Consider the following 16560-nt stretch of genomic DNA (forward strand, 5'->3'; position numbering starts at 1 on the left):
GCGGATCTTGAGCTCTTGCAGGGCTGGCTGACCCAACGGCTAGCCGACCCAGCCCCTCCCCTGCTCCCTAGGACATTATCAGTGAAAGCATCCGCCCCCTGGTTTTCACCAGCACTTGCTGCTAAGCGACGGCAATGTAAAAAAGCCGAAAGGGTTTGGCATAAGCACTATGATGCAAGCGCTAAGGTAACTTACAGGGCCTTGGTTAGAAACTATCACCACGACATCACAGCTGGCAAAAAGTCGTATCTGGCTACCAGAATAGAAGATGCTTCCAGTTCCTGCAAAGAAATCTTCAGGATAGTCAAGGACTTTATTTCACCTCCATGGTGTACCCCTAGATCGACGCACTCTGAATCCTGGATTTCCGAACTTGCTGACTTTTTTGCCAGCAAAATTCGGACTATCCAGGCCTCCTTTGGAACTACAGATACGTCTCCCATTCCTGATCCGCCGTCCCCCTATCCGTGCTCGCCCTCCGTGGGCCCTGCCCTTTGGAACTTTCCTCCTTTGACCGTAGAGGCCTCCTTAGATCTCCTCACCAAATTGAAATCTGGCTCTCCGTCAGACCCGTGTCCTGCTAGTTTCCTCGTGCAAATGGCCCCTACTCTAAACCATCTTATCAACCCGATACTCAATCTCTCTCTTAGCTCAGGTGAGATCCCCTTGCCTTGGAAACAGGCATTCATTCTGCCACTGCTCAAGAAAACTAACCTGAATCCAGAATCCCACGCCAATTAGAGACCTATCTCCCTCTTGCCAGCACTTGCGAAAGTGGTCGAGAAACATGTCCACACCACCCTGTCCCTTTTTCTTGAGACTAATGACATACTCCATAAATCGCAGTCCGGTTTTCGCTCTAATCTGAGCACTGAAACAGCTCTGCTCGAGGTCACCGAGGCTATTAAGGAAACCTTGGACAACGGAGGCAAAGCCATGCTGGTGATGCTTGACCTTTCTGCGGCTTTCGACACCGTCCCCCATGACCGCCTCCTTTCTAGACTCTGGGAGATTGGTCTGAGGGGGACGGTGTTCCGGTGGTTTAGGTCTTTTCTCTCGAATCGCCAGCAAACGGTCTGGGTCCCCCCTTTCTCGGCCGCCATGCCGCCTTTGGAGGTCGGAGTTCCGCAGGGCTCAATTCTGAGCCCTTCGCTCTTTAACATCTTTATGACCCCATTGGTGGCACTGGCGGAAGATTTTGGGGCCCAGATCGTGTCGTATGCTGACGATACACAACTCTTGTTTACCTGTGACAGGGGCTGCGATTTTGACGGGGCATCCATCCGGGGCTGCCTTGGGGCTGTGTTTGACTGGTTTAGTCGCAGCAGCCTCAAGTGCAACCCTGATAAGTCCGAGGTGCTTTTCTTTGGCTGCCCCGCAGACCCCAGATGGAAGGAGTGGTGGCCTACTGCCATGTTCGCTCCTGCCAGCGACTCAGGGGCTGCAAAGAATCTGGGTATTCAGATTAAGAATAGCCTCTCTTTCAGGGCCCAGGTGTCTGCTCTGGCCGGCAAGTGTTTTGTGATCCTGAAGATGCTGAGGAAGTTCCTGCCGCTCCTATCCTTAGAGCACAGAAAGATCACGGTACAGGCCCTGATAGGCTCTCGCCTGGATTATTCCAACGTACTGTACCTAGGCCTTCCGGACTTCCTCCTTGCGCGTCTCCAGGTTGTGCAAAACTCCGCGGCCCGGGCCATCTTTGGGCTCACTAGAAGAGCAAGGGCCAGCAAACTTCTTAAAACCCTTCATTGGTTGCCCATTAAGAAGCAGATCACTTTTAAAGCCCTGACCATTGCCTTTAAAGCCCTTCATGGTTCTGGTGCCTATTATCTTCGGAAACGGATCAGCTTCTATCTGCCTTCCAGATCCCTTCGTTCCTCCACCCAGGCCAGGGCAGTCACCCCGGTGATCCGACGTGCTCGCTGTGGGGGGCGGTTTTTCAAACATCTCGCCCCCCGGCTTTGGAAGGCTCTTCCTCTGTCACTCAGATCCAACACCAATCTGCTGGCATTCAGGAAGGATCTGAAGACCCTGCTTTTCATGCAATAACTTTTTCCATTCTGTACCATGCTCTCTCTCCCTTTTTACCTTCCACTATGGGCCCGTGATGTTCTTCAGCGCCGGGACACTCTTCGGAGTAGCCGTGCGCTATAAAAGTACCCCCTTAACAATATTAGGGCACAATACTCTTTTTTATAACATGCTCTTCCTCTACCAAGGGCCACACTAAGGAAATTGTGGAGATCACTATGTAATCAGAGAAATAATGTGGTGGCAAAGGGAAATAAAACTAAAGTAATGGCTTTTGGGAAACTGACAGAAAAATCAAAAAAAGTCTAGAAACTGGGTCCTTGTAGAATAGCATACACTAAAACATACAACTTTCTAGGCGTATGGCTATCTGAGTCGTACAAAGAGCACACACCTAAGATCAGTGGAAACCAAAGCATGAAATCTAATATTTGCATTATACAAACTAAATGCAAACTACAAAGTTGATCTGCAAAAGTCATAATAAAAGTAATCAAGGCCAAACTGATCCCAACACTCTCGTATGGCCAACAAGGCTTTCCATGAAAAATGGGCACAGTGCTAGACAGTCGCCAATAAAAAGATCTTCCAGCTACCTCGCTATATTAGATGCTCTCAGATATGTCTGGAATTTGCCTTGGTAAAACAAGATCTCACAAGCCAGTCCCAGTTCCTTAAGTATTACCACCAGATTCTTCATTCCCCAGCAGAATCATAGAAATAAGTTTTGAAGGTCTTTTTCTATGGCCAAGCTAATAACCGGATCAGATATCTACACTCAGCATGTGCTTATGTATCCCTGAAACTAGAGAAAATAAAAACTGTAATCTTTCAAACACAGCATTCAACAAAAGAAAAAAGTAGTCATGGCGAAATCCGGGGAAGTCAACAAACATAGCTTACAACAGCAGAAACAGCTTAACATCCTCTCCCATGATACTAAAGGGCTACAATGCTACCTGGAACTACCATTCAGTAGAAAATACAGGAGAAACATCTTGGTTGCAAGGTTACTGGCCCTTCCAACCAAAGACCTTCAACCGTAATGGTGTCACGGACCAATAACAGCCCCAAATTGTAGATTTGACAATTACAAGAATGAATCCTTCACCCAGGAAGTCTCTGTTGCCCAAAGTTTGGTAACCATCGCAAACCTCTGTTCTTGTTTCGTGGGTGCCGTACTTGGAAGAAGGCAATATCACTTTGTCTTACATGTTTAGATACTATGGTTTTGGCTAGTTATGTAAAATCTTTTCAAATAATTTTAAGCTCCTTTTAGAAAGGCCTTAGACACATTGGGCCAGATGTAGGTAATTCCTATTTACCGACTCATAAATACCGAATCATACCGATTCGGTATTTAAGAGTAGGTAAATATGAAGGAGGCATATGTAGGTAAATCTAATTTCTAATTTACCGATTCTGTAACAGTCGGTATTTACCGATTCTGTAAATACCGAATCGGTATTTCACATTGATTATCAATGTGAAATACCGATTCGGGATTTACAGAATCGGTAAATACCGAATCCTGCAAGGGTGCAGGGGGTGTCACTTTGACAGCCTCTAGCACCCCAAGTACAGGCTTGTGTGACATTTGGCACACATACATGCCCTAAGGGCATGTCTGTGTGTCACATTGCACAGGTGTGCAGGCACACCTGAATTCGGTATTTTACCACCCAGTAGGATTGGGTGGTAAAATACCGACTCTTAAGGGCCTGTGGCACTCTTAGGAGTGTCAGCTACATATGGATTTACAGAATCGGTATGTTTACCGATTCGGTAAAATACCTAAGTGGTAAATTTACCGAATCGGTAAATATACTGATTCTGTAAATAACTACCCACCTACATCTCAAAAGCCAAATACCGGTCGGTAAGGGCCGAAATCGGCCTTTACCGACCGGTATTTGGCTACCTACATCTGGCCCATTGTATTGCATTATTTTTTGATTGTCTGGCTGATTAATGGATGATACAGTCTTAACAAGAACTGCCTACTGTGAGAAGTTGGCTTGACATATGCTGTCCACTATTCTAGTTGGTACCTTGCACCAGTCCAAACGACCCTTATTAATGATAAGTTAAAGACAAACTTAATTGAAAGCTATCCTAGTGGTAGCTATGGAGAACAGCCTTCAGGCTAAGTCTTGAAGGAATGTAAAGCAGTGTGGTTTGCCAGTTTATAATCTTGTGAATGACCAAATGAAAGGAGAACCACACCAGGTATATATATATATATATATATATATATATATATATATATATATATATATATATATATATATATATATATATATATATATATATATATATATATATATATATATATATATATATATATATAATCTATCTCTCCCTCTAGACTCTTTATGAGGCTAGAGGCAAAAGTACATACGGAAAACTTAATAGCACACAGTGAATTAGCACAATATACGTTGAGCCCTAGGGGCGTACCAAACCATATATTAAGAACGTGGTATAAGAATAACGACATGACTAGACACAAGGCCTATAGCCTTTAGAATCGATGGGCTCACAAGGAACCATCAAAGGTAGTGATACAGGGGACCCACGTGCAGTGTGAGAATACAGTCGCGCGATGCCGTTGGCTTCTATGGGGAAAGTCGCAGTTGGAAATTTAAAGGTAAAGGACACTTACAGGAGGACTTTGAGCAAACCCCTTTAGACTTAAGGGGTTCTAGGGCCAACACCAAGGGGAGCACCAGAGTACTCGAGTTACCTCACCCAGGGAAGCCGGTTGCATAGGTGTATTTTGGTGTCTGGAATCTTCGTCTTTTCCAATGACGATCTGCTGCACAGTGCTGCTGCCGTCAAAGTGGAAAGTGTCCGGTGTGATCCAAGCCTGGATTGAAGATGAGAAGAACCTGAGAGCATAGGGGACAGAGTCTGGGTCACTTGCCAGTGACCAGGGGCATGATAGTCGATTGCCCACCGATGTCGGGTGATTTCAGGTGAAGGTGAAGCTTGGCTCTTCAGCCACGAGGACCAGGAGGCGTTGACGACCAGGATCTGGAATCGAGCTGTCCCACGAAGGATGTCGAGTGCTCCGGTGTTGGTGCCCGAATTGGACCCAGCAAGCCTTGGCAAAAGCAACCCATGCAGGAATCAAAGAAATGCTTAGGTGCAGACGAGCAAGGTCTGAGGGACTCAACACTCGGTGGAGAGTCAGGACATATCTAGAGCAACCAGGGAAGCCCAAGGAAAATCAGAGTTGCCTTCACAGGGACCCACCAGTCGAAGGACCGGGAATCGCGAAGGAGCCTCGAGTGGAAATGCAAGAAGCTTGCTCACGGAACCACAGTCTATGGTGCAGATGGTGCTCGGGCATGGGCTACAATTAACCCAATGCACAGCTTCAAGAGACGTCGAGAAGTCCATGCACTAGCAAATGTGCACGGTGTCCAGGAGTTCCGGTTCCACGTCACTCGTTAGGGCTGCGGGTCTCAGCTTTGCTGGGGACTCTGGTCTGCCTCTGAGAAGTCTGAAAATCTTCTTCCTGGGCTGCAATACTTCGGAGTCCGGCGGGAGCTTCAGAGATGCAGACCGGCAAAGGCTTCATTGGTGCCTGCCAAGCAGGAGAGTCACTCCTTGACCTCAAGGGAGATTCTTCCATCCGCTAGTCTTTAGTAGAGCGTCGAAGTTCCAGGATTCAGTTTCAGAGTTTCGTCCATGTGTAATCTAAAGTCCTGTTGCCAGGGGTTCCTGACTTATACCTAAGAAAGGGGTTGGACATACTCTGGGGACCCACCTATGGGAGGGTCTGGAAAGAGGGGTGGCTACACCCATTTCCTTTGTCCAGTTTCGTGCCAGAGTAGGGACTGGTAACCCCTGCAACCGGTTTGAACTGGGCTATGGACAGGGACACCAAATGTGCCCGGGGGGTAGACTTCAAAGCACTCCCAGAGTGCACCCACCCATCCCCAATACACTAAAGCCTGTGTGGTTGGTGGTTACACCTCCCTGTGACAGGAAACCTATTTTCCAGGCCTCCCCTGCAGGAGTTTCAGTCAACAGCAGGAGGCCAGATTAGTGTCTGTGGCTGTAGCATCCATTTTGTGATGCCAGGGCTCTTTTAAACTATTACCGGTTAGACCAGTGTGTACATGTCACTCCCTCTAGAAGGGTGGAATTCTACCCCCGCCGCCAGGTTTAGGATGCCAACGTGTTTGACACCAAACACGACATGTTTCCATGTAGCCCTTCCAAAGTTAGCATTTACAGCGAGGTTATAATGCAGTCAAGAGTATATGGTCTGGCTGCATCACAGAACAGCCCCAGACAATAGATTCCAAAGGCTGCAGCGGGGCTCTGCTCATGCATGGGCACCATCTCACACAAAACCAAGCACCCTGCCTTCAGGATTGATAAGGCCTGCCATAGGGGTAACTGATAGGTTTCTATGTGCAGTGATTTAAGGTAGATATAGGCAACCTATATCTTAGTAAGGGCTACATGCACCACCTTACCCAGGCTGCAGAAGCAGCCCTGTGGTGTAATTTTGGAAGGCTTCCCAGGGGTGGCATAATACATGCTGCAACCCCTGGTAGGTTTCTGGGGGACCTATGCCCTTAGTACCTAGTGTACATATAGTAGGGACTCACGAGGGAACCCCAGTAACCAAACTGGAGTGTACCTATAGTACATGCAATCAATTTAGAGAGGAAGCAGCTAGGCTGGGGTCCTGAATAGCAGGCCCCCAGCCAGACTAAAGTCGAAAAACAGTGAAACACCAGCAAAAAGCGGGGGTAACAATAGTAAGCAGATCCTACTCACCTACACCCCCCACCCCCCAACGCAGGGACATTAAACTAACCTTGACCAGTTGAGTCTTCATGTTCTAAGTGGAAATATCTGGAGAGTCCATCTGCATTGTCATGGTTATTCCCAGGTCTATGTTACACTGTATAGTCAATCCCCTATAGAGAAATGGACCACCTCAAAAGTTTGGGGGTTTACACCCTTCATTGGTTTTAGCCATAAGAGGGGCTTATGGTCAGTCTTAACAGTGAAGTCAGTGCCACAGAAGTATGGCCTCAGCTTCTTCAGAGCCCAAACCACAGCAAAGGCCTCCCTCTCAATAGCTGACCAACATTTCTCTCTAGGGTCAGCCTTCTGCTAATAAAAACTACTGGCTGGTCCTGACCTGCATCATTCAATTGTGACAGCACAGCCCCTACCCCCAACTCGGATGCATCTGTTTAGACAATGAATTCTTTGGAGTAGTTAGGACTTTGCAGAATTGGTGCAGTGCACATGGCCTGCTTCAGGTCATCAAATGCCTTTTGACATCTGACTGTCCACTGAACTTTCTTAGGCATTCTTCAGCAAGTTAAGTAATTCAGGGCACAATGGATCCATACCCCTTGACAAATCTTCTGTAGTACCCAGTCAGGCCCAAGAAAGCTCTGACCTGAGTCTGGGTAGTTGGAGCAACCCAGTCCATGATGGTCTGGATTTTGCTCTGTAATGGTTGAACCTGGCCTCCACCTACAAGGTGGCCCAGGTACACAACCTAACTCTGGCACTTAGTAGCCTTGATAGTTAGGCCTGCTTTTTGCAGGGCCTCCAAAACATTTCTCAGGTGGACCAGGTGATCCTCCCAGGTGGAGCTAAAGACAGCAATATCATCTCGATATGCTGCACTATAGTCTTCCAGGCCTGTTAGGACTTTGTTCACCAACCTTTGAAAAGTGGCAGGTGCATTTTTCAAACCAAAGGGCACCACCACAAATTGATAGTGCCCGCCAGGGGTAGAAAATGCTGTCTTGGGCTTTGCATCATCAGCTGATCTGATCTGCCAGTAGCCAGCTGTAAGATCAAATGTGCTCAGAAACTTGGCTGAGGCCAAAGTATCTATAAGTTATCTGCTCTTGGGATTGGATGAGCATCAGTCCTAGTGACTGCATTGAGACACCTGTAGTCCACACAAAACCTCATCCCTCTCTTTCCACCATTGGATGTGAGGTTTAGGTTCTAAGACCACTGTACTAGCCCAAGGGCTATCTGAGGGTTCAATAACTCCCAAATCCAACATCTTCTGGACTTCAGTCCTGATACAGTCCCTGACATGGTCAGGTTGCCTGTAAATCTTATTTTTTAACAGGCAAACTGTCCCTAGTGTCCAGTTCATGAGTGCACTAGGTAGTCTGACTTGGAGTCAGAGAGAACATGTTCCTATACTGATTGAGCACCTGTCTACAATCAGCTTGTTGCTGAGCAGTGAGGCTGCTTGCCAAGGCTAAACCATCAACTGACCCATCATCAGGGTTCTGTGAGAGCAGGTCAGGAAGTGGATCACTCTCTTCCTCCTGTCCCTCATCAGTAGCCATGAGCAAGCCCATGTCTGCCCTGTCAACATAAGGTTTCAGTCTGATGACATGAAGCACCCTATGGGGGCTCCTGGGAGTTTCAAGGTCCACTAAATAGGTAACATCTCCCTTTTCATTAACAATTGTATGGGGGCTACTCCACTTGTCTTGGAGGGCTGCTGAGGCCACAGGCTCCAACACACACACTTTCTGTCCTGGCTGGTAAACAGTCAGCACAGCCTTTTGGTCATGCCAGGCCTTTTGCAATTCCTGGCTAGCCTCAAGGTTTTTGGTTGCCTTTTTCATATAATCAGCCATCCTGTAGCGGAGACCAAGTACTTAGTCCACAACGTCCAGTTTAGGGGGTTTGAGAGGTAACTCCCATCCCTCCTTCACCAGACACAAGGGGCCTCTTGCAGTATGCCCAAACAGAAGTTCAAAAGGGCTGTAACAAACCCCCTTCTGAAGAACATCCTTGTATGCAAACAAAAGGCAGGGCAGTAGGATGTCCCATCTCTGCCTAAGCTTTTCTGGGAGACCCTTGATCATATCTTTTAAGGTTTTGTTGAACCTTTCATCAGAACCATTGCATTGCAGGTGATAGTGTGTTGTGAATTTGTAGTTCACTACACAACTCCTTCCACATTGCAGTCAAGTAACTAGACATAAAGTTTGCATCTCTGTCTGAAACTACCTCCTAAGGAAACCCACCCTTGAGAACACTCCCAAGAGGGCCCTTGCCACCACAGGTGCTGTAGGGTAATTGTTTCTGGGTACCTAGTGGCATGGTCCACCACCACGAGGATAAATCTTTGCCCAGATGCTGTCTGATGATCCATGAGACCAACCATATCAATCCCAACCCTCTCAAAGGGAACCCCCACCAGAGGTAGTGGTATCAGGGGGGCCTTTGTTGTTCCAACTGCCTTACCACTGGCTTGACAGGTGACACAGGGGTGACGATACTCCTTGGTGTCTTCAGACATGTGGGGCCAATGAAAGTGAGGGACAAGCCTGTCCCAAGTCTTGTTTTGGCCCAGATTACCTGCTATGGGAATGTCATGGGCTAGTGTCAATAGGAAGCCCCTGAACTTCAAAGGTATAACCAACCTCCTGGCTGCACTAGGCTTGGGGTCTCCACTCTCGGAGTACAGGATTCCATCATCCCAATAAATCTTATAGGTTCCACTAGCATTCCCAGCGGCCTCAGCAGCAGCAGCCTGCTGTCTGAGGGGTTCAAGGGAAGGGCAGCTCAGCTGCTTCTGACTCATATCTGCCCTGGAATGGCCCCCTGTCCCCAAGAACTCAACCTGATCAGGCTCAAGCTCATCTGGGACAGTTCCTTCTTCAGGACTACAATCATGCAAATCAGTCTTGACCCTGTGCCTCATGGGAATAGTCCAGCCCGAACTGCCAAGCCAGGTACTCCCTGGACCGGAAACAAGCATCCTAGAACCGGTTTCGGGGTTTCACCCCTCTTCAGCCAGGATAGCTTGATTCCAGTGGCACAGTGAGCCAAGAACCCACGCAGGGGCATACCTGGCGCACTTAGGGCGAGAAAGCAAAAGACACACAATAAATGGACGGAATGCAGAACAAATCAAAACATTCACCCCCAGTCAGGAGATCTGAGTTAAATCCATCATTCTTTTGCTCACCATGCCACCCCAGTTCTGATCTGGCCATATGCAAATCAGTCTTGACCCTGTGCCTCTTGGGAAAAATCCAGCCCGAACTGCCAAACCAGGTCCTCCCTGGACCGGAAACAAGCATCCTAGTACCGGTTTCGGGGTTTCAAACCTCTTCAGCCAGGATAGCTTGATTCCAGTGGCACAGTGAGCCCAGGACCAATGTCTGGGCATACCTGGCGCATTTAAGTGAGAACATATGTGTGATGTCACTCATTTTTGAGGGTGCAAATCTTAGCGTATGATCCGTTGGTACAACCAGATATACGTAAGGCAGTAAGGATGCAAACTAGAGGCCCTAAGACGATGACAGCTAGTTCCGGAATGTCAATGGTTGAGCAGGGGATCCTGCTCAGAGATAAATAGTGAATAGAGTATCTGCCAAGAAAAAGGACCAGAAATTCAAAGAAAATTGATTCTTTTTTCTGAGTTTAGTCTAATGACAGATATAAAGAGAGAGGAAATGTAGATTATTACACGAGATAAACCTGCTCATAAATTGGAGGTCCCACTTTTGTTCCTGGCCAAGTTGAAAGTGACGGTTGAGGTCAACGATTTTTGCTTTTCACAACCAAGAAGAGTCTGAGAATGATTAGAGGCCAGTGAACTAGGGGGGGAGGGGCGGGGCGAATCTTGCGAAGCTCCAAAACCTAGAATACTTACATGGTTATCCCATATCACTTAGTGATGTTGAAATTCATCGATATACCTGGAGATTACTGGACCATTGTTTTGTTCTTGATGTTTTTCAGTTTTGGATTTTTTTTTGTCAATTTGCACACCCTTGCCTCCCATTGCCTCTATGCCCGAGGGTTATAAAAACTTGAGCTGGTGCTTTTGGGTCTGCCATTTTGAATGTGGTTTATTGTGCTAAATGGTGCAATAATCCATAGATGACTAAGATCTATACTGTTTCCTGCTGAAAAGTGATTCAATAAAAAGGTTTTTGGAAAAAAAAGGAAAGGTTTGAAAAAAGTGAATTTTTGTTTTTCAATTCAAGGAGTTTCATGCAGATTTATCAAATTACACTAAAGTTATTGGCAAAACAAAATGCTCTTTGCTGTGGAATGGCAGATCTAGCTATAAATACAAAATCTCTCACTTTTGCACTCACTGCAAATTCACTCTTTTTTCCTTAGATGACATCAGAGCAGTTACTTTGATCAAATACCTCTCACACAGGGTATTGAGTCTCAGGTTACCTGTTATCGGTTGAATGTAGAGAGCATGCTAACTTGGAAACAATTCATCAAATATACCCATATTGTCATGCATTGTAATGCCCTGTGCCTCAACACATCCTTTTGTCTCACATGTAAGTGCTTCTAAGTGCCCTGTTACTATTTTACTATTAAGTAGGATTCAATTAACCAAAATCTGCAGGATAAAAGTCTGTTTGTCATGCCGAGGTTTGAACTAGTGACCTACTGGTCATACCAGATGTAAGCAGCTTGTCCAGCAACGGTGGTAATCATAATCAATGGTATTCTAATGTACACCAGAAGTTACATTTTTTGAATAATGTTTGTCACTCTTTTTATGTTAAGTCTTTTTTTTATCCCTAAAGTCTAAAATATCATGAGTGCACGGATGCGAAGGGAGGCTATATGATGAAAATGGAATGATACTACTTGCTTCTGGACTTCTCGTCTCCTGACATCCAAGTCGTTAAGCAAGTAGTTTCCAACTAACTTCTCATCTCCTGCCCATAAGTCGGTTGGGGTGTGGTTAGTGGACAGTTGGCATTCCGCACCATTTTATAATTTACTCTTTTAAGTCAGAAATCTGTAGCAAATTTGAATGTCCTCCATAGCATGTTTTCCCGCTAAATGGTATGTTGCACTTATGCACCTCGGAAGGGGAAGGCCTGTTACAGCAATTCCTTGTTCGGTGGAACTTCTGGGACAAATGCTGGAGTCATCACCATCAATAAACTTTATTTGGCTTTAAAGATAAAACCATAAAAGTCATACTAACATTACTATACCATCATTCAGGAGTCATTTCCTGGAACCTTACCTCTTGAGCATGGTAACTCAGAGAGACGTTTAACTCAAAGGGGCAGGATGGTGGATCTGTCATAAAACAGAAATATTCCTCTTCCTGAACCATTATCACCTGAGGTAGGATTTCTGGTCTGAGTGATACCTATTCCCCAGTATTGGATATCTGTATCAAGGCTCAAAATGTCATGACTTCAAGGGGACGGGTCACCTATCTTTAAGTTTATTGAATGTATTTCTGTGCAGTATTATTGTCAAATTTAGTTGGTTATGATTTTCTGTGCCGGTGTGTACTGAGAAGAGCTAGTGTTTTGTTTGGCTACAGCATGACACTCCTAATAAACTTCGCTTAATACCTATCCTATTCTGTGAGATTGGGTGGTGCAAAAAGTCAACAATATCTTTCAAATATATTGTGTTCACCATCATGGCATAAATGTAAAGTTAAAAATGCACTGAAATCCTATTTAAAATCTCTACGGACTAGTAAAAAAATATATTTCTGTTCTTTATTTTAGCTGAATGTGCTGTTAGAAATCTGCAAGACTTGGCCCGAATCTACATCCGCCGTACATTAAGAAACTTCATTAATGAGGAAATGCAAGCCAAGGGTATCTCTCAGAAAGCACCACCAAAACGAAAGAGAAGAAGGTGTCGTAGACGTAGAATTAGCACCTATGTGTTTGTAGGAAATCAGCTCATTCCCCAACCTCTGGACAGTGATGATGATGAAAAGATGGAGGAGGATAACAAAGAGGAGGAGGAAAAAGAACACACTGAAACCTTGAAGCCAGAGGAACCTCCTCCGAATTTACTCAGAGAAAAAATTATGAGTCTGCCTCTGCCAGAATCTTTAAAGGCATACTTGACATACTACAGAGACAAATAACGTGCCTGAATTGGAAACTGATGCCTTTTGATGTTTCATTCCTTAATGAAAATGTAGCATTTATCAGGAAATAATTTAGCTCAGCAGATTTCACTGGTGTTCAAACTACAAACAATTTTAGATATCCTTTCTTGGCTGCATACAGACTCTAAACTCAAAAGTCCTAGTTTTTTTGGGGTCTTGAGCAATGATTATCGCTATTTTAACTTACAAGAACAACTTGATTTGGTATATGACATTAACAAACCTTTTGCATGGAACATCTTCTTTGATTTGCAGTAGATAGGCACTGGTTAAGGGCAAGTCAAATTTCCAAATGTTTTGTACATGATGCTGGTTGAGGGATGAATTGACTTGAATTGCCACAGTCTGCATTTTCTAACACTGGGAACGCTTTACACATGCAAACCATATATAATCTGATAGCGTGGGCATTGCTTTTCAATTCTTTTTTGTAGGATTGTGATGTGGTCCTTAATTCTATTTCACGTGTTTATGTATTGTAAGGAATACCCAAGTACTATAGGTGTATGGGAATATACTCATTATTGAGTTGTTTATTTTGAATATTTAAATATTTTTAAAAAAAGAGTAAGGTAGCACTACCTGCATCTACCCTATTTGATTACATGAATTAATTAACAATAGCAGCATCAACTGATGTAGTTGGTGATAAAAGCAATTCAACTTTCCTGTAGAAGTCCAGTACATTTGGTTTGCAATGCTTTAATTTTTTACTATGCCGTAGGCCGAAAGAAGTATTTGTATAGTTTACTGTGCCCGCCATGAAAATAGAATGAGATTCTTGAAATGGAGGCTTAAAGATATTTAAACAATCCAACTTTTCTACCCCGGTCCCCTGTAAACCTCAGTGTTTCTTGCAAAATTTTTGAGCTCCCCACCCATGTTCAGAGTCGTAAGCACTGCACTTTGTGAATACCTATTTAAATTTGAGTGTTCTTCAATGATAAATATATTTGCTACTTCAATAAGATAGAATTTGATCCAAGTAATAACCATGTTTTTGTTTTTCATGGGCCACTGTAGAAGCAGCACTTCTAAAGTATTTTCAGATGCACTTTAGTGGATGGATTTCATACTTTATTAAAATATGTTTCCTTCGTTAAGGCAGAACTGAACTGACCCGGTTTTATTTAGGGGAAATCTGTCTTAGCATTGAAATGATTTGATGGTAAATCTTATGTATATACATTTGTACTTGAAAGATTAGTAAAAAGTATACATTTATTTTGATGAGGACAGTCACAGTGCTCATCACAATTCTTTGGCAACCACTTTTTCCAATCACACTGGTCCTGCAATTTCTGTGACGCTTATTTTCATATTTATTTGTGCTTTGTCATACCTAATTGACTGGTATTTTTACACTCTGTTGAAATAAAGGTGACAAGGCAAGTATGTTTGTATGTTTGGCCTGATATTCTGTTGATCTCTAAATGAAAATACTTTCTAAATAGAGCAGTGGCATAAAACATTCCTTCTGTGGTACAGTAATCACCAGCACATTTTAAGTGTAAAATGTTGTCAGATGCAGTGTAATATTCTTAGATTAAAGCAATAACAAGCCATAATCTGGAAAAAGAAGTACACATTATTTCTTAGACATAGAATTCATTTTGTGCCACTGTATGGCTCTTGAAACTCTATCATGAAAAATAATATTCTGCAGCCGATGGTTTCTAGTTGACTCCTATCATATTTTATAGGCTATGATAGAACTAGTCTGTATCCTTCCCAATCCTTGTCACATTGCATTAATTTTCTTGCAAGCATATTTGTAGGCCGTTGGTCGCAGGACCTTGTTTTTGTTTTCAAAGTGCATGCTTTGACAGTTATTGTGAGTTTGAACTTTCAAGTTCTTTTTACTATAAGTAAAAAGACTACTATTTCACTTGGTGGCCAAATGGCACTTTATATTATATTCCTGTGTATTGTATTTTTAATCAGTGTTGCAATTTTATTTTCTCTTTAGTGTTTCTTTTTTACGGCCAATTTCTTTTGTGTTCTATTTACATTTTCAAAAACATTCTTAGTTGTCATGAAGCCCACTCATATCAATCGCTCCCTGAAAGGACAGTCAATTGAGGGTTACCCCCTAAGAAAGATGCAATCTTGTATGTTACTAAGACTGTTGGTTCAAGACTGTCAGACAAGGAGAATGTTGTTTTTTCTTTTGAATTGAGAAGGGCTGATTGTATCCATTTGTTACTTTTTCTCCTTAGACATTTGGATGCCTAATAGGTGCCTCAAGGATCTTCTCTACAAACATAAATGATTCTTCTTTTCAGATCCTATTTATATATATATAGTACTTTCCTGATTTTTGTTTGTTAAATAAAGGATGAAAAACATTCGGTCGACCGTGGTGGACTTACTTGCTCTGCAAATCTCTTTATCCCTATATTCAATTAGAACAAACAAATGTATAAGGTATTTAGTTATGGACTAATTTTATTGACCGACTAACTCCCTCTCCCCTCTGCTTTTCTTCTAAATGATTAATGCTCAAACAGACTTCTGCACACCTGATGGCTAAATACACTTTAGTACATAAACTTAATTCAGCATTCAGGGTGGCAGTTATCCTGACGCAGTTTCTGTTCTCCAGACACCATGTACTTTTGAGGCTTTTGATGTTGAAGCTAACACAAGGTTGATATCTATTGTTGCCTTGTCACCAGCGAACTGTTAAAGAAACAGGTTTTTAGGCTATGAACCAAAACCTGATCAACAGCTTTGCTGGGACCATCCAGCAGTTAGGTATGGTCTTCTATTGAATTCTACTTTTCTTGCCTGAAGCTTCTGATGATCACATGGCAGCATTTTACTGAGTCCCCCATCAACAAATGTTGTCACAGAAGTGCATACTCCCAAACTTGACACCTATCTATTTAATGAAAAACCTGTAACAAATGAGTTTTTTACAATTTTTAAATGTAGATCTGCTCATTCAATGTTTTGACCTTAACCGCTCTGAGGGAAAATAAGAAGTTGGACCCTATCAATAAAATATTCTCTGAGACCTCTTCCCCTTATGGCATTGCAAATCATAATGCCATTGTTGTACACTAAAAGACAATTTCATTGAAGTAGAACATGTTACGGAGTTTTTCCCGTACGACCCTCTAATATGTAACACTTTTATTAGTGCACTGGATAAAGTTATGATGGGAAAAACATAGGCTCCTCTGGAAGCAACAGCAATTCCTTCAAAGATAAGAGTTGTTTATGAGCACATCCAATTTTCAGTTATCACTTAGGTGAGCAAAATGTCAGTTTCCCAGAAAACATTCTTGAATGGGAAACAATGCAGGAAAAGACCTCCCCAAGTCTGTACTTCGATAAAGTGAGTTTAAAGGCATTCCACAACCTCAGAACGAGATACAAGACTTACATCTACAGCCCCAGTGTATGTAGCGTTACCAGTATAGATGACCACTTACCACTACTCAGATGTAATTGTTAACCTCTGAGTCAGAAAAGTGCAACTGCCAGTTCCCTAAACAGTAGTTTTTAAAATAATGTGCTACTATTTGGTTATGCTAAAAAAGCCAAAAGTCCAATATAAATGATTTAAATATATTATTCAGAAA

General features: G+C 43.6%; 1 protein-coding gene across 2 annotated transcripts in view; it reads left to right on the forward strand.

The window, feature by feature from the left end:
• PCMTD1 (protein-L-isoaspartate (D-aspartate) O-methyltransferase domain containing 1) overlaps positions 1-15318 on the forward strand; it is a 454916-nt gene extending 439598 nt beyond the window's left edge. Inside the window, exon 6 of one of the 2 annotated variants that reach the window (XM_078687315.1) lies at positions 12576-14365. In XM_078687315.1, the coding sequence (XP_078543441.1) occupies positions 12576-12946 (371 nt within the window). In that variant the 3' untranslated portion in view covers positions 12947-14365. Of the gene's footprint in view, positions 1-12575 lie in introns of both variants that reach the window. The other variant, XM_078687314.1, reaches the window with a different exon arrangement.
• Positions 15319-16560: the final 1242 nt, after the last annotated feature.

The sequence above is a fragment of the Lissotriton helveticus genome, chromosome 4_1, assembly GCF_964261635.1.
Source record: "Lissotriton helveticus chromosome 4_1, aLisHel1.1, whole genome shotgun sequence".
NCBI lineage: Eukaryota > Metazoa > Chordata > Amphibia > Caudata > Salamandridae > Lissotriton > Lissotriton helveticus.